At 36.7% G+C, this 23,301-nt stretch overlaps 1 protein-coding gene across 2 annotated transcripts in view; it reads left to right on the top strand.

Annotated features, from left to right (window-relative positions):
- Positions 1-23,301, top strand: part of Rab6 (RAS oncogene family member Rab6) — a 90,350-nt gene that overhangs the window by 56,840 nt on the left and 10,209 nt on the right. The window contains exons 5-8 of one of the 2 annotated variants that reach the window (XM_068359987.1): positions 7,804-7,919; positions 9,486-9,575; positions 11,777-11,840; positions 14,636-15,778. In XM_068359987.1, the coding sequence (XP_068216088.1) occupies positions 7,804-7,919; positions 9,486-9,575; positions 11,777-11,840; positions 14,636-14,712 (347 nt within the window). In that variant the 3' untranslated portion in view covers positions 14,713-15,778. Of the gene's footprint in view, positions 1-7,803; positions 7,920-9,485; positions 9,576-11,776; positions 11,841-14,635; positions 15,779-23,301 lie in introns of those variants that run through there. The other variant, XM_068359988.1, reaches the window with a different exon arrangement.

Below are 23,301 nucleotides of genomic sequence, written 5' to 3'. Positions count from 1 at the left end.
GACGCACATGCTCACTAGCGGGACTTATACACTCATGGTCATGAGTGATACACTCCTGACCACGAGCGCGATGCTTGTGATCACGATCACGAGCATCTGTTGGTCACGAGCTAGACACAAGTGATCATGAACGAGATGCTCGCACTCACAATTGTGAGTTACACGCTCAAGCACGACACTCATGATTACAATCACGAGCTAGACACTCGTGATAACGGTCACAAGCTAGACACTCACGCTCACAATCGAGAGTTACTCGCTCACGGTCACGCACGAGCGAGACACTCATGACCAAGATCGCTGTGATGACACTCGAGATCACGATCACAAGCATCTTGTGGTACAGTCCCGTGATCACGGTCGCGAGCTACTCACGGTCACGTGTTATAAGCCTGTATCCTGGGCTACACGCTCATGATCACGAGCTAGACGATTGGATTGTGAACTACATGTTCATGGTCATGAACTACTCGCTCATGCTCATGATCGTGTTACACACTCACGGTCACAAGCGAGGATCTCATGATCACGATCACGAGTGTCTTATGATTAAGATCGCAAGCTACACTCTCATGATCACGAACGTGACGCTCGCGATTGCTAGCTAGATGCTCATGATCATGAGCTATACGCCCATACCCTGGGCTAGACACTCTCGATCAAGAACTAAAAGCTCAAGATCAAGAGCTATAAGCTCAACAATCACAAGACAGACGCTCAAAATAACGGGCATAAGCCAGACAATAAATTACGAGCTGATGCTCATGATTGTGAGCTAAATACTTATGACTATGAGCTAAACGCTCACAATTACAAGCTACACGCTCATGGTCACAAGTTATACACTGAAAGAGCCTACTCCTTAGGTTCAGCACGCTTCGTTAACCCTAGGAAGGTCAGAGGAGGTTGTAAGGATCTCGTTCGTGGCGGGGACAGAGGTCTTATACCAGTCACGGAATCCCTCTCCTGCTCATAGAGGTGACCCAGAGATCATAGCGTTTTAGGGCAGAATCCATCCATGCCTTTTCATGAAGCACCTTTTTGACACAAACCGTGCCATTGGTGGTGTGGAAGCGTGTCTGATCTTCACCTTACCCTACCTACAAGACGTGACCCACAGAAGTCTCGATACATTTTCTCTATCGCTCCTGTGGTGTTGACACAACTAGTGGTTTAATAATACCTCAGGCTCCTTGTTGGATAAGTAGCAGAAGGTTGAAGGCATTGACTACCCGGAGTAAGATTGGGATGAATGAAAGTATGTCTGGCTCTAATACTTTCATCATCTTCCCCTCCTTTGGGGAACAGCAACGTGGAGTCCCTTTGCAAGCTGGCTTCAACCTCTGCAGGTAATAACCACTTCCCCTGTGTAACCAAGTATAGTTTATTTTTGTATAATTTTACACCTCCCCAATGCCTCCTGGAGGCCTTGGGAAACGTCTTTGTAGGGTTCCTATTTAAACTAGGAACATTCTTACCTTAACGTTCTTATATCTCTCACATTTACTTTAATTGCTCTGGCCTCTATCATAATCACTTGTGTTGATAAGCGAGGTGGCAAGATTTCCCTCGATTACAGTCTAATATCTAATACTGTACTAGGTAAACCCGGGTCAATGACTAAGCCAGTAGTAGAGCTTGCCACCCTCCTAAGAGGGAGTCATCCACATAAATAACGGAAGGTTTGTTAGTATGGGAACTGAAGTACAGTATACTAGAGTTCTATCTACATTTTGTTATGATTGTCGTTCAACAGTTGTATGGTCCAACGACCAGTTGTTTACATATGATAATTACCACTGTTATGTTGTTTACATCTGTCTACTGTAATGGTTTTTGCCTCCCGCCTTTTCTTATAAGGGGAGTCGTTATTTGTCAGCCGTGAAGGTAACACTTCGTATTATAAATAAATCCATTCAGGAATAAATAGTTGATTCGTTATCATCGATATTTATTTGGCTCCTGAATTAAGTTAACACATGGCGCAGTGAGTATAAAGGAAGATATCTACAAGCAGAAAGAATAACCCTACCACTACAATGCCTATAGTTGCAGAACTTCGGGAGGAAGCCCTTGCCCTCACTAAAGAAAATATTGGTGATTTAGATCGTGACGAAATCAAGAATTACCTTGAGGCTCTTGGAGTTCCCTATGACAACAAGGATAATACATCAAGATTATCAAGACTACTTCAAATAACCATCGAAAGGTCCAATTTGATAGGCGACACTGAGGAGGGAATAAAGACTCCTATTGAAAAGCACAAGGAAACTACTTTTATTGCGGCAAGTGATCCCATGTTTACTATGTTGCAAATGCTACAACAGCAGATGCAATCACAGGAAGAACGCTTTACACGTGAACAGGAGCGCCGCGAACGAGAATTAGCTGCTATCCTTGAACGAGTCACACCTCGGGCTGACCTCAATGATAACACAACCACAGGAGCTGAGATAAGTCGCCGAAGTGAGACAACAAAAATTTCTGTTAGACCCCAGAGTTACTAGATGATGGTACTACTTTGAAGATTTTCAAGAGATGGGAGGCTACATGGAAAAATTACACACAGGTGGCGAAGCTAGGGGAGAAAACTCGAGAGGACCAGATCGCGACTTTTTGGACGTTTTGCACACCAGAGTTCCTTCAAAGAATTCGCCATGCAATGGAAATCCCAATGGATACACAATTAAGTTTGAGTGAAATCATAGAGAGGATTAGGGGACACCTTAAATCACAACGGAACATCGCAGTAGACCGTTACAAGCTTGTTCGGAGGAAGCAAGAATCCGGAGAGTCATTTGACGATTTTCTGGTGGATCTTCGGGAGCAAGCAGAGGATGTCAACCTGTCAGACATGAGTGCTGATGAATGGATTGCCACTCTTATATTGTCCGGAGTTCGCGATGAGAGTGTAAGACAGGAACTGTTGGGAAAGAAACCTGCACTTAACCTTCGTGAGACGATCACTTTATGCCGCAACCGTGAGTTGGCAGGGAAAGAAGATCAGAGATTGAGTAGAGGTTATAGTGTTGATATGAATAGATTGCAGACCCGGAAAAGAAGCAAAAGTCAACAGCGAACAAAAAGTCATGCCAACAAATCCTCTATAGATGAATCCGCAAAGTGTCGCAGATGTGGTTTTTCAGCCCACCAACAAGGAAAAAAATGTCCAGCAATGGGAAAGGAGTGTTTTAATTGTGGTCGCTTTAACCATTATAGTAAGGCCTGTGAAAGTCCAAGGAAGGAAAACGCTACAAAATCGTCTCCTAAAGCCGATAAACGCAAGCATGTCGCCGACATTTCTAGGCGTACTGAGAAACGTCCGATGTTGTCAGTTGACATCCATCACCCACTGAAGAGTCATGTCATCAGAAAGTGGGTCATCGCCGATACAGGAGCAGAGAGGACTGTTGCTGGTGTGGGAATGATGGAGGATTTGATGCTTGGTGAACAGGACCTCCAATTCTGTGAAGAGTACTTAGAAAGTGTTAACGGCAAAAGACTAAATGTTATTGGAGAGACTGATTTAGTGTTACATGGTAATGGTAACAAATGTGTGGAAAATGTTATTTTTTGTAGTGACGTCAAAAGTGAGGAGATGTATATATCTCTTGATGCCTGCAAGAAGTTGCACATCTTGCATGAAAATTTCCCATTTCCTATGAAAAAAACAGTTCGTATTATCACAGATCTTCGGTGTACTGAAAAAAATAGCCCAGTGGAGGAATTCCCAGTGGAGGAATTCAGCATAAACACGAGGAACCAGATCATAGAAGACTACTCAGAAGTGTTCAGCATTGAAGGACGGTTAAAAACTATGAAAACTGCACCGATGAGAATAGAACTTAAGGAAAATGCAAAACCTTTTGCAATTTATGCCTCCCGACCAGTGAGCTACCCATTGCGGGATGCAGTGAAGAAGGAGCTGGAGAACATGATTAATCAGGATGTCATAGAACGAGTTGGAGATAGACCAACGGAATGGTGCCATCCAATCGTTGTAATCCCGAAACCAGATGGTGGGATCAGAATGACGGTCGATCTCACAAAGCTCAATTCGCAAGTAAATAGGACGGTACACAATGCCAAAACGCCACATGATGCTATAAATGAAGTGATTCATGGTGCTAAATACTTCACAGTATGTGATGCTGTCAAGGGTTACTGGCAATTAGAGTTGCATGAAGATTCAAGAGATCTTACTACTTTCCTAACACCATGGGGAAGATTTCGGTACAAGAGAGCGCCTATGGGATTCATCAGCACTGGTGACAGTTACAATTTCAGAGGAGACTTGGCAATTGATGGTTTGGAAAGAACCCATAAAGTGGTGGACGACGTGCTGATTGCAAGTAGGACGTATAAGGAACACATACAAGATGTACGGGCATTCCTAAACAGGTGCATCGAACATGGCATTTCATTGAATGAGAAAAAATTCAAATTTGCTCAACCACAAGTGCAGTTTGCTGGGTATGTTTTGTCCAAAAACGGGACAGAAGCAGATCCAAAGAAAGTGAATGCTATTGCAGATTTTGCAACGCCGACAAATATCACCGAACTACGAAGTTTTATGGGATTGGTAAATCAGTTAGGATCCTTTAGCCTGCACATTAGTGCAGCGAGCACGCCGCTGAGGGAACTTTTGAAAACCAGGAATCAGTTTCAATGGTTGCCAGCACATACTGAAGCCTTTAATGAAGTGAAGCAACTTCTCGTAAAAACACCAGTTCTTGCACAATTTGATCCACTTCGGGAAACTCGTGTGGAAACTGATGCAAGCAGACTAAATGGATTTGGCTTCATCGTGCTTCAACGACATGAAGATGGATGGAAACTCATCAGTTGTGGAAGCAGGTTCCTGACAGATGTTGAAACCAGGTACTCCATGATAGAACTAGAGGCTCTATCTATCAGATATGCATTGAAGAAAAGTAGGTTATATTTGTCTGGACTACCACAGTTTACGGTGATTACTGACCATCGTCCTCTCTTGTCAATATTCAACAAATACTCTTTGACCCAGGTTGAAAATGTTAAATTGCAGAATTTGAAGGCAGAACTCCAAAGTCAATATCAATTCACTGTCGAATGGAGAAAAGGTAAGGAGCATGCTATCGCAGATTGCCTTAGCCGAGCCTCCGTGGAGGATCCAGATGAAGGTGAAGACTATCTCCAGGGACGTACATTGATGGCTATTCGGATCGCATCAATAGGAAGTGAGATTTCAATGGATGGGAAAGGATGCACTGACCTTATCATTGAAAAGTTACGTGAAGCCGCAAGAGGAGACCCAGAATACATGGAATTAGTAACTGCTGTCAGGAATGACAATGTAGGAAATGACGATGTACCTGCATGTGTGAAACAGTATAAAGCCATACGGCACCAATTAGCTATTGACGAAGACCTTGTGATATATGGGCAGCGCATTGTAATTCCAAAAGAACAGAGACGAGAAGTTCTTAATCTACTGCATACTGCTCATCAAGGAATTACAAGAACGAAGCAGCGTGCCCGTATGTGTGTATACTGGCCTGGTATCACAAATGACATAAATCAGCTAGTAGAGAAATGTGAGACATGCCAATGCCATCTACCCAGCTTGGGAAAGGAACCACTACAATCAGACCCATTACCATCTCGACCGTTCGAATGTGTATCTGCAGACCTATTTTACTGTAATGGCAGACATTTCTTGATTTATGCTGATCGCCTGAGTGGATATCCGATGGTCCATGAATGGAAAGATGATCCATCAGCAGGATCTATTGTGGGGGCAATGATAAAAATGATGGCAATAATGGGAAACCCACAACGGATCCGAACAGATGGTGGACCGCAATTCCGAGCCGCAGAATTTCAGAAGTTTCTGGAGAGGAAGGGCATCGAGTGGGGCCCAAGCTCACCCCATTTCCCAAGCAGTAATGGGCATGCCGAAGCCTTTGTTAAGAAAGTCAAGACCTTACTAAAAAAGATAAATAAAACAACGGTGGACGAAACATTTCAAGAAGCAATGTTAGAACTAAGAAACACTCCAAGAGCAGATGGACGATCGCCGAACCAAATAGTGTTTGGACATTATCTCAGATCTACTGTTCCCATTCATCACAGTGCTTTTTAGCAAGAAAGTGCGGAAGAAATTGAAGAAGCAGAAAGGAAAAGAAAAGAAAGAGAAATGAAGACTGCAACGTGGTACAACACATCCGCCAAAAAGCTGAAAGAATTCTTGCCTGGGGTAGAAGTTCGAATCCAAGACCCAGTATCCAAGAAATGGGATAAGAGGGGAAAAATAGTCAAAGCTGGTTTACGGAATAGAAGCTATCATGTCCAGTTATCAAATGGAAAGTTGCTATGGAGAAACCGTAGATTACTTCGAGAATACCGAGGAGATGTTGATGAAGATCCACAGATGAAGTTTGAAAATACCGAGGGAGAAATAAGGGAACCGAGACGAAGTGGAAGATTAAGACAAAAAACTGTCAGATTTGCAATGTAACTAAATATGTTTTTGTAAAAGGAATAGTATAAACTTTGTATTGTAACATTTGATAGAGATAAGTCTTAAGTTGTAATGTACATTTATTTTCATTATTTATGATGGAACTCTAAAGGTAAATATTTTCTAATCCAATAAAAAAAAAAAGAAATAAAAAGGAAGTTGAAGTATACTAGAGTTCTATCTACATTTTGTTATGATTGTCGTTCAACAGTTGTATGGTCCAACGACCAGTTGTTTACATATGATAATTACCACTGTTATGTTGTTTACATCTGTCTACTGTAATGGTTTTTGCCTCCCGCCTTTTCTTATAAGGGGAGTCGTTATTTGTCAGCCGTGAAGGTAACACTTCGTATTATAAATAAATCCATTCAGGAATAAATAGTTGATTCGTTATCATCGATATTTATTTGGCTCCTGAATTAAGTTAACACAGGAACAAATGACAAATTCGGAGATAATTTGTATTTCTTCCTAACTAATACAAACCTGTAGTTATTTATATAAATTGGCCTGCCATCACCTGCCTCCCAGTAAGTCCTGCCTGCAGTCAAAAAGTGACGTAGCTCACAGCTGTGAGAGTATATATGGGCGGCTGTTTACCCCCGCAGTCACCTCCTGCCTGCCCACTTAAGTAGTTAGACAGGGTTGCCACCTCGCATTTTGAATCTAATGGCTGCCTTCCAGCTCCGCCAAAAGTGTATTCACGTAAATAACTACATTTTTGTATTAGTTATGGGAAAATACAAATTGTCTCCGAATTTGTCATATGTTTGTAATGGAAAATTTTTTTTAAAAATTAGTGACAATAACCAAATTAGAAAATTTCCATCCATAAAAGCAGGTTCTATATTTATATATCCCAGCTTTTTTATATATTTTATAGGAAAAAATTAAGGGAATGCTGTGTTTTATCAAAATGGTTTTATTTACACTGCATAGTGCAGTACAGTACTGTGCTGTTAAGTACAAAATAATTTAGCAGCTGAAATTTGGTAAAGTCTAGATATTTGTTTAGCCAAGGGTGAGCTCTATGTTTGTTCTTTAATTGAATATGCATTTATGACAGCTGCAGGTTATATGAATGAATTTAGCATAGATAATTGATTTGTTAATAGAAATTTGAACACAACTGATTTGTGGTAATTCTTTTCAAACTACTAACGAGAGTTTTGTGATTGAGATATTTTGAAGGCAAATTCTACCTAGCCTTTTTTTTATATACTATACTGAATAAATTTTTTTTTCATGTAACAAATAATTTCCTTTACGCCAGTTCTAATGTCTTGTTTTATTTTCAGATGCTAACTCCTTCCACCAAACTTCAAAATGGATAGATGACGTCCGAACGGAGCGTGGTAGCGATGTTATTATTATGCTTGTAGGGAATAAAACTGATCTTTCAGACAAAAGACAGGTGAGATTGGGGTCCAGTTTGAGAGTTTCTGTTTGACTTCAGTTTTTCTCTTTAAATTTATTTGGCTTTCTATTGCAATTTCCAGTTTCTTTGTATCATAATTCCTTTTTTATGTTACGAAACTTAAAGATAAGTAGGTAGACACTTGACGTAATTGCTCAAAGTAACATAGTTTGCAAGTCATGAACCTGACAGACCCAGGATCACTAGAGGATTAACTGTGTGATTTGCCTCCATTTATATTTATGTGAAGTGTTTTTTCCTTTATGAATACGAGTTACCTTTACTATAAGATAGTCTTCTATTTTTCCTGTGAACTGTGAAAGGAGTCTCCTGAATTCATTGGTATTTTGTGAGATGTTTGTTGTTCCTGAACTGCATGAATAGTTTGGCTTTGACCAAAGCAATTTCTGTAATGGGCTCAGTATTAGGTACAGTTACCTTTAAAGGATATAGAAATTTGTCTACTATATAGTACAGTACTATCGCTTTTGGATTACAGTATACAGTACTCTTGGATTACAGTATATAGTACTCTTGGAATACATCCCAATCATTCCCTGCCCTCAACGCTTGACTTAACCCCCCTCTTGTTCTCTATTAGATAAAAGGAACAACACTATTGTGATTTTATAATCTTTGAAGTTATGTTCATGTTAGTATCGGGTAGTTACATTGATTCAAGGTAATTTCGTTCTAATCTTAGTGTATTTATATTGAATAGGATTTCTTCCTATTACAGTTTGTGTTATGTAGACATACATTACATTCAAGTCTCTTAGACAAGATTTTCTCTTAGTCATTTTTCTGTTACCATAGACTGGATTAGTCAGTTCAGCAGAATCCTTTCTTTTGAACTGTACATTCTTTACAAATTTTCAGATTAGAACATTGGATACGAGTACAAAATCAATTTCTCTCTCTCTCTCTCTCTCTCTCTCTCTCTCTCTCTCTCTCTCTCAGAGAAAGTATTTGCGTGTATACTAGGTTTAGAGAAAGGATCCCAATGAATACTTTGATTAGTTATTCTCTCTCTCTCTCTCTCTCTCTCTCTCTCTCTCTCTCTCTCTCTCTCTCTCTCTCTCTCTCTCTCTCTCTCTCTCTCTCTCTCTCTCTCTCTCTCTCTCTCTCAGTAAAATTATTTGCCTGTATCCTAGGTTTAGAGAGGATCCCAATGAATAATTTGATTAGTTATTTTCTCTCTCTCTCTCTCTCTCTCTCTCTCTCTCTCTCTCTCTCTCTCTCTCTCTCTCTCTCTCTCTCTCTCTCTCTAACTATTTCATGTCTAACATAGTTACATTTCTCTTGGTTAAGCTTTGTTGAATTACTTTCACAGTCACTGCAGTACTCTTGATAATACAGTAATGTTTGGCTGTAAGTGAACCAGTGAACTTTATCTGAAACTGGAGTCTTGTATGTTTGTGATTATGAGAAGGGTCTGGATAACGGGACAAGTGTGTGAAAATAATGGGGGTTTGACTGATTGTCAATAACAACTTATGATATTTTCAAGTCTTTCCTCTGAGATTTGGTTATTCTAACCATAGATATCCATCTTGTCCTCAGGTATCCACGGAAGAGGGAGAACGAAAAGCAAAGGAGCTCAATGTTATGTTTATTGAAACAAGTGCGAAAGCTGGATATAATGTAAAGCAAGTAAGTGGCTGGTGATTTGTCAGTTTATCGTGATGTTACGTTATGAAGAGCCTGAGTGTTTCCAGTACTGAATACTGTAGTAGGAAATACAGATCAGCTGACAAAAGTTGAAAATTTTGTGGAATATTTACAATTGTTTATCCATAAGCCATGCTTGTTGATATCTTTTGAATTACTAATACTGTAATTGATAACTTAAGGGGCTGGCCAGCTAATGCAGTTTTATAAGGACAGGACTATGCCATTTATATCACTTAATAAGGTGACTTAGGACATCTCCATTCATACCACTTAATGAGGTGACTTAGGACATCTCCAAACTGCATAGGATTTTTGCCTCTGACCTTCGGTTTTGCGCCGCCTGGGCGAATTATCGTGAAAATTAGTGTTTTTTAAATTCTATCTCCTCCCTTGATAATTAATATCAAGACCTAGGATTACTACCCTATATAGACCTGATGTAGACCTCCAATAAAATGAGTTTTTATTTTTCCTAAAAGTCATTTTTTTGCTAAATATGAATTTTTTTCATTATGGTAGAAAAATAAACCATAAGAATAGGGAAAAAAATATAAATAAAATTGTAAAAAAGGGCAAAATTTTATTGTTTTTTAATGTGTCTACGTTATATACCAAATTTCAATGCTATATCTTTAAAATTAAGGGAGAAGATAGAATTTGAAAGTCAATAATTATAGTTTTGAGATACAGGCATTCAGAGTTTTTCTTTGTAGTTTTACAAAGCCTATTAATAAATCCTGATTATTATGAATTTTATGTTCCCTTTTGGATATTAATAAACGAAAACAGTTATTTACCATAATTTAATAAAAAAATGAAGATCCTTTTGCTCAATATCTTGCTTCTTTTGGCTCGTCAGGCAAGGCTCTCTCTCTCTCTCTCTCTCTCTCTCTCTCTCTCTCTCTCTCTCTCTCTCTCTCTCTCTCTCTCTCTCTCTGCGTGCAAATATTACCCACTTCTAAACTCGTGATAGAGTGAATTTTCTTCTTCCTTATGTTAGCAAGATGTTGAAATTCTTTTTTTTTTTTTTTGAAATGATAAAATTCTTGCCAAAAACGAGAAAAACAAACGTAAAAATGAGTGAATGTCAGAGGTCAAACTCTCACATGTACTATCTATGAGGTTTGTGGTAGGAGTGAAGGGCGAAGAGTGTAATTTACCATGTAATACATCAATTTGTGACTCGTGGAAGCTGTACAGATGCCATTGTTCACAATTTCTTTTACATCAAAATGTAATAATTATCAAAATTTACGATAACAGAAGAAATACTGCATTTTCTTGTAGGGAATAATGTTTTTGGTTTGAGTTAGTATTACTAATTACCCTATAACTATGAAAGTAAGAGGAATTTTGACAAAATATTTCATATACTCATTCTCCATTGCCATACAAAGTTAAGTGAGTTTTTTCAGGATTTTGTGTTTTTCTTATACCCCCATATATTGGCATTCCGGCCAGGCCCCTTAAGTAATAAATTGAACAGGTGGATTTATTATGGTGGAAATTCGTATAATTTACCTTGTAGGGATTAGTCCAAAGGAAAAAGAATTATACTATAAGGATATAATGTTACTGTAGTCAAAGTGTTAAAGATAAGGAGTACTGTCTATTAATATATGGTATAAAACAATTTAAAAAATTAATTAGCTTATGTGTTATGATGTACTGTAATTCACATCAACAACTATGACTTTATTGCCAGTTGAAATTATACAAATTCATGAGATAGTACATATGACTTGAGTACAGTGCTGCATATATCTTAACCCTTTTACCCCCAATGCTATTTGGAACTTTCTAACCCTTAATCCCCAGGCGTTTTTTTTTTCAAGCACATTTTGCAATATATTTTTTTTAAATTGCTCTAACAGCCTTAATTTTCATCATAGAGAGGTCAGGTTGGTCTCATTATTTTGTAAAATGCCTGAAGTTTCTCATAAAGTTATCAGAAATATGCAAAAAAATGTAAAAAACAGTTTTTTGCAAGGACGTACCGATACGTCCATGGAGGTAAAGGGATGAGTGTTGTGAAATGTACCAGTACGTCCATTGGGGGTAAAAGGTTTAACATACCAAACAATTCATGATCTCTTATGTAATTTAAATGTGGTAAGATTACTTAATTTTTTAATTGATCCTCTAGTCTTGGGTACTCCTTAACATTTTCTCTCTTTCAGTTGTTCCGACGTGTTGCAGCTGCATTGCCTGGAATGGAATCTACTGAAAACAAGAAGGTGGACAGTATCCTTTTTAAAGCTAGCTATTTTCTGAATTTTGAATTTATTCTGGGAACTTAGTTATTATTTAAGGTAGAGGCGATAAGAAATCAGGTAATTTTGCTTAGAATAAGCATGAACACTTCATGTGTTCATGCTCATTCAAGTACAATAGGTTAACCAATTAACTAATTTCCTCATTCACGAGTATGGCCAAAAGCCTGTAATTTGGGAAAGATCAGGTAGGTGTAAGACAGAGTTAATAGAAGTTGACTGCTTAGGAAATAAAAAAAGAAATAAAACTAAGAACAGTCGAATATGAAAATGCAATTAATCACTAGGCAGAGCTTTGTGCACTGCATACTACAAGCAGTACCTCCCACAAGGAGCTTTGTACTCGAAGCTGTTACATGCAAGGCATCATCAATGTAATTTGGACTGAAAACACTTAAATGTTATGGAAAAACAAACCCTTAGAATGGCTTGGTACCGTAAATCCACCGACTTGTTTCCGAATATTTAGTCAGCATTCAGAATTTTGTTTGATTTATTTGTAATCCGTTAACTTTGAAACCTGATATTCAATTTTAAACTAAAGTACACAGAATTTCTGAATTTGAAATCCTAAATATTTTGAGCCAAAATAAAAGTGAAATTGCAACTGAATTGAGCTGGGTAAAGATTTCAGCCCAAAACCATATATGTTAACATCTTTTATGCCTCCATTCTCCAATTCAGGTTTAGTGTTAAGATATTTTACTCCACTCAGGGTAACCCTGAATTGAGGACTGGGGATTTTAATAAAATTGTATTAAATTACTCGAAGTAAGTGGTAGAACTTACATTAATTTGGTGCTTCGTGGTTATTCATGGCTTACACTACATATTCTGTTGTGTATATACAATTTGCTGTAGAATATTCTAAATATACCATCTTTATGTAGCGTACGAGCAACTAAATCCAATTTGCTGGTGTGGTAAAATTTGTATGCATTTATATACTAAATACAATATGTATCTCTGTAAGCCTGTAATCAGAGGAAGCAGTACCAGTTAAATGTAATCTACTGTGGAATATTTTTGTGTTATGGTTTGTATATTTATCACTTGGTTTTACACTTTTAAAGGGGAGAAAAGCAGTGGAATTGAATAATCTTTTTCATGGAAAAGGAGGTGTATATGCATTGGTATTTTAATTATTTTGTGTGAGCTTATCTGAATACTGGTAGTCATTTTGATACATCTTAGCAAAGAAGCTAGAAAAATTTGTTTTTACTGAGCTCCACTTATGTCATGAGAATTTTTTCTTTGTGTTAAGCTGCCAGAATGTCATTTTCTTTATATCATTTGTGTTTTGATTTAGTGTTATTCATGTTCTCATTCTCAGATTTAGTCTTCCTTCAGTGGTTGATTTCAGTACATAGTAGGAATCTATTGAAAGAAGGTACCTCCTGTCTTAGATGAATGCATGCTTATAGTATCTCCCTTTCTGTTTGTGTGTATGGTTTTTAGGGTAATCTTGAGATGGCCCCACAAGGCCTTGATTGGTGGGTTGATATTTGGGAATGGATTTCTCACAAATATGATTCTATCTCCCTACTCCCATCCACTCTTCAAGTCGGTATAACATAATGGCATGAGTTTTGAGCCTCGACGGTTTAGGGCGTTGTATACCATTACCCTTTCGTGTAGCTCGGAGTTATGTTTCTTATTTCCTTATTTCTTTGAAGCTTGCAAGTATATATCCTAACTTTGTGGCTCTCTTTTATCCTGTATAGAATTAAGAACCAGAGTGCTCAGGGTAAAGTTTGTTGTGTTTTAGAATATTAAACCCAAGTACTGAGGATACTTCTTGTTCTGCAATAACTCTTAGAAGTAAGACTTTGACCCAAGGCCTTCTGGAGTCTCCTCAGAAAGGCGTGGACTTGGTGAGTGATGTAGGCTTTGCAAGATGTAGCACTAAGGTGAGTATTAAACTATTTTTATGCTAGCCCCCCACACTGATGTTAAAGGTAAGATGTCTCTACATTTGTGGTAGCAAGTATGGTACACTATTGTAAAAATTAATTGTCACATAGTTTTGATGATTATGTAAAGTGATTGTGGTCTTAGATAATCAATGTAAAATTTGATTTTGGTATCTTGAAAGTCTTCACAGTGTTGTCCTGATACAATTTTTGTTTTGTATTATAAAGGTAAAATAGTAATCATTGTGCAGTAAGTGTTGCTGGTGTTCATATTTCAAAAGTAATTCAGGTTGAATAGAAATGTGCCATGCCTAATTGTGCAGTACAGTATGAAAAGGAATGGCTTTGAACACTAAATTTAGTGCATCTTGCATGCTCTTTTGCAATATCACTTTGATGCATCCCTCAAATTTCACTTGCTTCATCACATTTAGGCATGACGCACTCTATGGCATGAGAATGGCATTCTGTCTGCTCTTTCACTTGTGAATTTCATTACGATTATTGTTTGCATTTCTCGTGTTTTGTGGTTGCGATGCAAGTGGAGTTTACAGAAAAGCATTATGAATTATGCTCGCTTGTGAGGATTGTTTTTTTTTTTTTTTTTTATTTATTAGTTTAAAGTAATAGGAATTAGATAATCTAAGGTACTTGAAAACCTTAACCTTAAAATCAATACATCTCCGAAGAAAGTGTATAAACCCTTCTTTTCCTAACAAGAAAAAAAAAAATTGGAAATAGATTGCAATTATATACATTCATATACCCCTGCTTTTAACTCTTGCTACTAAAACTCCACTTGAACATCTTGTTTTGTTTTGCCTGTGCCTATTTTCCTTAATTGTGTCCGTAGTGACTGAAGTTGTGCTGAGAGACTCCGAGAATGTTGCTGATATCGGGCGGACCGCAGATGGCGGCTGTGCTTGCTAGACAAAACAAAATTTCGTCCACTTAATTGTTACCACGTCACCGCCCATTTCTTCCGCCCATTCTTCTTCCTGCCTACCAGAGCTGGCCACTATTTTTCCAAGGGTGGCAAGCATGGTCACATTATAGGTTGTACCTTTTTTTTACTTTTTTTTTTTTTTTTTGGTTTTATTTGCACTGCTGCTAGTGTTTACAGCAGCTTCTGTACAGTTCCAACTATTATGAGCCCCTACTTTTACTATGATGATAGAAACGCTCTGTTTTGGACAATGATCATTGCAATAAAAATATAATACTCCTTTTCGGACACTGATTATTGCAGATTTGCTGTGCCCACCTGTTTTTGGCCAGTGAAATGTCAGGAATTTTGACAATAATTTTGACTTAACGAAAAGAAAATAAAGCACCACCTTTTCAAGAGAACCTTCGTAATTGTCACTTTGTGATAAGCACGATATGATAAGTTTCTTTAGCTGCAGCTAACCATTTACAAGTACTTACGTAAAACAAACCCCCCCCCCATACACTACTGCATGTCCTCTTATATCAACGATCGTGCTGATTCATCACGGTCGAATCATTGTAGTGATGTTTTGGCCAGTTACATGCTCCCTATTCCCCTGGATCCTTATTTACTTCTTTATTATTTTTTTAATTTTTTGATAAATTAAATAAATCTCTGTACTATGTGTGGAGCATGCTTTTGAATACTTAAAAAAAAAAAAATGAATCTAATATTAATGTTGTATTCGAGATATGAACCAGGAAAAAAAAAAGGTAATTGTAACCATAGACGTTTTAAGATAATCTCATTGTTTTTATTCTGTATATATATATTTATGGTGTCTTAAGCATAGTTTCAAAGTCTTTTTGTGGCTTTATCTGTGTTCGCTTATACCCTTTCTCCAAGTATAAGCATTTAAAAAGTTCACTTTTTATTTTGAAAAGTGCATTTTACTTTAAGAGTATTAATATAAATCATTTCATTTTTGGGGGTTTCCGTGGGGTACTGATGCTTTAAGTATTATTTTTATATGTCTTAGATACCAAATACAATCTCCAATCACAACAGTAGTGTTTTATTGTTTGGATGTGCGTCCTTGTGCATGTCTTAATCTGATGCATGGCTAACCTTTGTTTTTCATAAACAGAGCAATAATATGGATGGCTGAAATATAAGCTTTCTCTTTTTTTCCTCGGCCCTGATCAGCAGGTAAGTCTTGTTATTATGGACCATATAAATGTTTTTGACAATTTCTTTTAATGGCAGAAGTACAGTATCTTTACCGATGGTAAAAGTGTTTACTGTATTTGCTTTAAAAAGAAAATACCTTCTGATATAATGCTATTGATGTTTTATCTTTAAAGTTGAGAAATTTTCACACTTGAAATTTAGATTGCTGTAATTTTAGACGATTTTTTAATTTCTTTGACCTCATTTTCCACCATTCATATGAGGATTACAGCCAAATTGTGTTATTTTAACGGTATTTGTGTGCATGTTACAATTACGTATTACTGTATTTCTGGTTAAAAATTTCCTATAGGACTTGGTAACCTAAACCCTTGTAATGTATATTACTGTAAACTAAATACTGTGTGTATGGTAGCCCCTAACTCATATTAAATTCACTCTTTAATCGTCCTGATTCGTGTTTTGACTTTGAAGTTGATCAAAATATTGGTGTAGATAATGATTTAGGCCTACTGCTGTTGCTGGTTAAAGACCTTAAGGACGGATGTATTAAGCATTGTAGTTGTCTATTTCATACTTAACCAGTATAGAATTTTAAAGATATGGTGTTCACCAATTGATCTGTTTGTTTAAAAGTGGCAGATCACATTTTGGTAAAAGGATATGTCCTAGAAGAAGGGTTTCAATTTTATCATGAAGATGCATAACACTATGAGGGAGGATTGTGATTGCAATAAGAAATAGAATATTTGAAGCAGAGATGGAAGTGTAAGAGAAGGCTAAACTATTGCTAAATGATGCCAAGGAAATAATATTGAAAGGAATCAAATGGAGGCTTTGATCATATACAAGTTCAGGCAAAGGACATAGAACACAGGCGAAGAAGAGAATTCATTCTGTTCTCCTATATAGCAAAGGGAAAGCTGATGTTAAAATGTATTTCTATGTACTGTATAGACTTCTTATAGATTCCTCTCTTGTTTATCTCCTATCGGTAGGCACTGTCTACATTGTGCCTTACACAGCACTATGGAGATTATACTAGAGGTTCTTTGCACCAGCAATTAAGGAATATTGGGCGGCAAAAAAAATTCCTTTAAGATTCTGTTGATTCTTGATAATACACTTGGACATCCCATCTATCTGAATCTTGGACCAAAGTGGCTGTCATTTCCTCATTCAATCCATGAACCAAGTTGCTCTCTTCAAGCGGCACTATCTATGGTGTACCTTAAGTAAGGCAGTTAATGCCTTGTCGGCAGATGATGTCATGAACATTCTGGACATTTTGAAGGGCTAAAATATTTCTCAGGCAGTATTAGGCATCAGTGCTTCTTGAACTGAAGTGACCCAAATAACAATTAATGGTATATGAGAGAAACTACCCTCAATTTGTTTATGATTTTCAAAGTTTTGATGGGCTAGTAAAGGACATGTAGAACAACTTGGTATCCCCTAGTGATGAACTTTAGATGGAGTTGGAAGTATGTATTTGAGGCCCAGAAGCAACCACTAACTAATGCAGACTTGTGGGAGTTAGAAAAGCAACAGAAAATTGTCTTAGTTTTCCTAATCTAGAAAAAAGGACCTTTACACAGTGTGCTTTTCAATATTTATCAAAGCGTATGGCAATCTTTTGAGTACTGGGATCCTATTGCCAAATATTTTCCTAAAATGTTGAATGCTGTTGATGATTTGCTCCTTCCATATGAGACAAATTTTTATGAAAGGAAGAATAACATAATTCAAGTCCCTTGTCAGTCTAATAATAAAAGGCTAGAGTCATCACTTCCATTGATGATAAGTGTTACAGCAAAGAAGCCTCTTATAGAAGCGGCTTTGTCACTAACAATCACATCATCATCATCTTCCTCCTCCAACAACTAGTTTGTAACTTCCAACTTCACCTTTTGTGTCCAGCAAACTAAAAATATGCCAAGTTTAAGGTAGTGACCATTGTTTAATGTGGTAATATTACTTTATACTACTTTTTTAATTATTTTGTTTTTATAAAATGATAGCTGGTTGGAAACACTGTTGTCTGTCGTCGTCATAGGGAATATATAACTCACTTTATAAGAAGCATTTCTGACCCACATCAAATTCTGACTTATGGTCTGTCCCCTAGATCTGATTAACGGCTGAGAGTGGAGTCTTACTGTATTATCGTAATTAGAGAATTATTTAATTCCCTGGTTGCTATTTATTCTGTAACCAAACTACAAAATGCTAGTGCTTCTATGTAAAACTCAAACTTGTAAGCCTCTCTTGCTGGGGTACAGCTCATGTTTCTTGTGAAATGCTACCGATATTCCAATATTTTATTCAAAAGCTGATTGACCATCTTTAGATAGCCAAGGTGCAGTTGTGGATGCATTCACCAGGCAAAAACTATTCCCACTTCTTAGTTGTGTTGCTTTATTTTGCCTCTAAATGCAATGGTTCTACCTAAAGGGGAACTGGATAGCCATTAGCAACTACTGTGCCAGCTTCCATAGATCTTGCCTTGATATTCATGGCCACTACTTACTAGTCTTCATAGATCTTGCCTTGATATTCATGGCCACTACTTACTAGTCTCCATAGATCTTGCCTGTTTCTTATTGAGGATCATTATTAAAGTCTTGTATAGATTGGTAATGATCAGAAATGTTTGGGAACTAGATTTTAATATCACTCCTCATAGGATTTACAAAGTGTCATTACATTTCCTAGTATTCATTGACAATTTTATTACATCGTAGTTTCTGATTTTCTTAGAGAAGAAAATATGGAAGTTTTGGTTCTGGATAAATTCATCCATGGTGTTTTTTAAGCCCAGTTATAATGTACACAAACAAACTGGTATGTAGAAGAGTACTGTCAACCATTGTAGATATGTCCAGAGGATTAGGCTCTCAAATTTCAGTTCACCACACTTTCCACCATAATACTGAATATTACTGTATATGGAAAAAAATAGGGGACAAATTGCAATAAAGCTCCAGAAGTATATACATGCCTTACTTATTATAAGGGTATGTCTAGAAAAATGACAAAATTATTCAATGTCTTCTCAATACTAATGCATATGTAATAATTGATATTGTTAAAATCTAGTCTTACAAGAGAACATTTTGAAACTTAATAACAACCAGTACTTGAAGAAACCTTATGTGATTGTCAACCTTGCATACTATTACCATCTTAAATTTCTTGATGGTAATGATCATGCAAATTCAGCTGCCAAGACAGTTTGTATGCATACTTTTATTCAACTTTATTTTAAACTATAGTATTCGACAGGATTGATGAAGCCACTAATCTCACAAGATTAGCCAGAAATTTGGAGCCCCCTCCTAACACTAATAGATTAGGAAATGTTAAACGTACTATAATATCCCTTTGGTATTTATATCCCTTGAAGTAAGGCAGTATGAGATCATTCTGATGACTGTAGATTGGCCACAAAAGTCTTTCGCAGTCATTTGATGTTATCTCGCATTCAGATCAATTTATGTGCTCTGGTTATGGAACTCTCATGACAGTCCAGCATTTGCTGATTGACTGCCTAAATTTTTGTAAACATACAGCAGGTCTAAAGTTCTTGACTACTGTTTATTGCTATCATTTTAGAAAGTCAAATTTTCAAATAAGTGAATTTGTATCTTTATCTTTTTTATTATTTATTATTCTCGGTTTTTTTAGAGCAAACTCAAAAAGCTTTATTACGCTTGCAGATTTGGTTAAACTAGTAATTTTAACTAGATAACCTGTTTTTCTAAATATTGATAATATGGAACACTGGTCATATCAGTCAACAGTAAATGTCAATGCTAATATTTATTAAGTAGAAATTCAAAAAACATAAAAAAATTGAAGTTGGACAGCTATGGAGAAACAGGCTAGTGAAAGGGAATGAAAAGTAAATTGCAGAAAGAAGTGCAGTGGAGTACAAAGATGATATAAAGGACTTTCATTAAGAATTACTAAGAGACATGTAAAGCGCACTGTAAGCAGTACCTCACTGTGTGCAAATTAGTAATCTAACCAGGGAGTTTTTTTTTTTTTTAATGCCTGACCTAAAAGCTTTGTTTATGAATGAGAAATGATAGATGGAGCTAGTGCCAGAAAAATGGCAAGTGTTGTATATGAAAATACTGTGTAGTGGAGTTCTATTTTGTACCGTACTTTATAATTTTGCGATGACTGATATTCAGGGTTGCCAGAAGAACCTTTTTTAGAGAATTTAGTGAAGAAGCAGATTCTGTCAGATCACCAGACATCTCTAAAACCAATAAATTTCTCCCAAGAGAAAAGGTTAATGTATTGTTTAAAATTGAAAAGAATACATTATTTACACACGTAGGTACTGTATTCTAGAGGATTTAAGCACCAGGGAAAGATTATTAGGCAAAAATCCTAAAATTTAGTTTTCTTCTGTCCAATTAACATATTAACTCGATCATTTATTAAAACCAACCGTTTTCATCTAACCATGTAAAAGCTAAGATTTTGAAGACAGTTTTGGTTAAAATACACTTTATTTACGAACTGTTTTACTGTACATAATGAGTAATGAATGATGGTACTCAAAACTGCTCGCTAAATCCTTATTTTATTATTATTATTATTACAGTACTTGCTAAGCTACAACCCTAGTTGGGAAAACAGAATGCTTTAAACCCGAAGGCTCCAACAGGGAAATAAATAAACATTTGCCATTAGCAAAAGGTAAGAAAGTACTGTATATGTTGCATTTATGTATCTGGAGAAAGCTTATGATAGAGCTATTAGGGAAGCGACGTGGAATGTGATAAGATTATACAAATTGGTGGAAGATTGTTGCAACGAGTGAAGAGTTTATACATAGGCAGTAAAGCGTGTATTGAGGATAGAGAATGAAGTGTGTGTGGTTTTCAGTGAGAGTCGGATTGAGACAGATGTATGATGTCACCAGGGTTGTTCAATTTCTTTGTTGATGGAGCTGTAATAGAGGTAAATGGTCCGAGTGGTTGGTTGAAGAATGAAACTAACAGATGAGGTATCATGTGTGGGAGTCATACAGTAAATGATATACAGTACTCTAATTTCCTTTCTTATCTGGAATTTGGAATGGCACAATTGAAGAAACTTCCATGGCTGTGAAAATTAAATCTGCATAAATATTGCAAACCACAAACTTTTTAGTGGAGTGCAATAGGTAATGGCAATGATCAACAATGACGTCAGAAGCGAAAATACTTAGGCCAAACAACTTGGTGCCCTTTTTGTAGTTATTCAAAGGAAAGCAATAATGGCGGGCACACAATTTCTGGGGCCAACATGTTTTCTGCATGACAACAGGCTGTTAATTACATTAGTTTGGCCCAAATAATTATCTGCAGGGTTATAAATGGTTTTAACATCCCTAGAATAGCTGTGTTTGGGTACATACTCATGTACATGTAGTTGGTCTGAAGCCTTACTAATAGCCATCTTGCATTTCATATTATTATTATTATCACTAGCCAAGCTACAACCCTAGTTGGAAAAGCAAGATGCTATAAACCCAAGGGCTCCAACAGGGAAAAATAGCCCAGTGAGGAAAGGAAATAAGGAAATAAATAAATGATGAGAATTAATTAACAATATATCATTCTAAAAACAGTAACAGCATCAAAACAGAGATGTCCTATATAAACTATTAAATATGTCAAAAACAGATATGTCATATATAAACAATAAAAAGACTCATGTCAGCCTGGTCAACATAAAAACATGGGTTCCACTAACAACCTTGTAAGTGTTGGAATTACAATGCTTCAATATAGTTTTCGCATTGCTGCTCAACCTGAAAATTATTTTGTACCACTTTGGACTGGTAATAACCAAGTAACTCCTGGGGCCAAAGTTTTACCAAGGTTAGTACTTCTGTTGACATAATGTTCAATTTAGCCCAGAGAACAAGTAAGGGTACCATAAGGCTTTATGTAGTAGTGCTGTTAGTTGTCAGATCCACTCATTTGATTTGCGCGCTTAATGACGTCATCACTGCTCATTTCTGTAGCCCCTCATTGTCTGCTGGTAATCATGTTTGCCGACGGGTACTACCAGATTGTGTGGATGCACCCTAAGGGTAAAAAATAAGTGTAAAGCTCAAAGTAAAATGTAAAGATATTTTGTATAAATTATGTACAGTACTGTATTAAATTACGGTACATGTATATTTATTCATAGTATTGTACACATACAGTATTTGCTGAAATGATTTAAGAAATTTAAGAAATAAGTGATAAAAGTAATGAGTTTTGAATGCATTACTCCTGCTTTGCGGTGGTAGTAGTTACAGTAACTGCCACTTGACGACAATAATTGCTAACCAAACGCATACAGGTTCCTTATGAAAGTGTACATTTTTAATGCCAAATTTTTGTAGTGAATCATATATTGCACTGCTTTTTGGTATTATACTGTTGAATTGTTGTCTTTAGGGAAGCAATTGGCCTTATGAAACAAGGTGAAATGACACTAATTCATTCATAAACTTGACATGCTTTACACAAGTGAGCAGCTATACAACTGAAAACAAGAATTGTGGAAATAGTCTCTGAGCAGTGCAAAGCATGTGGGTAGCTAGATAAGAACCGTAAGTGAAATAACTTGCAAATGAAGTGTTTGCACACCACATAGAAGCGTTTTAGAAGACCACCTTAGATGATACCTTGGGAAATGAAGAAAATAATCCTATATAGCCTTCACAAGGAAGGCCAATGCAATAAGAACAGCATCTTGGGAAGATATCATATGAATTACTAAAAAGCTGACTATTGGAATGATAGATATGATCTCGTAGTAGATACAGATTAGTCTTAACTGAATATAGTTCATAAAATTATGGTAACTTTAAAGAATAGAAGAAAAAGTATTGGGTTTTTATACCTAGCTGCTCAATAGGGTCTGTTGCATGCCTGAACATTGTCATTCTTGCTTACCCACACCAGCAGATCCAACGAGGAGCATTTAGTCTTGTCAAAAGCCACATAATGAAAATTTATTCATAACGTTTTCGAAAGAAAATGTCTTGTGTCTAAATCTGTCATTAAGCAGGATAGTACTTGGAAAAAAAACTCCTAAAGCCTTTCCAGTATGATTCCTAGTATGCTAGTGATAAGAGGAGGATCTTGGGCATTAGAATACAGTACCAAAAAGTGGTAGAAAAAGATCTCCCTGTCATCTCGCAAGAGATACAGATACCTTGACTAAAACTGCTTAGCTTTATCATTTCTGAAAGTGCAAATTCCCAGTTTACATATAGTACCATACGGCCTGATGATTGCTAGCTCTCAAACTTTCATTTAAAAACCTAGGTCTATTTCTTCTTCAAATTCTCAAAATGTTGGCATATTGAGAAAATCTTAGAGATTTTTGTTAATCAA

Source organism: Palaemon carinicauda, chromosome 36 (genome assembly GCF_036898095.1).
Source record: "Palaemon carinicauda isolate YSFRI2023 chromosome 36, ASM3689809v2, whole genome shotgun sequence".
In the NCBI taxonomy this organism is placed as follows: Eukaryota; Metazoa; Arthropoda; class Malacostraca; order Decapoda; family Palaemonidae; genus Palaemon; species Palaemon carinicauda.
This window is presented reverse-complemented; position numbering and strand designations above follow the sequence as displayed.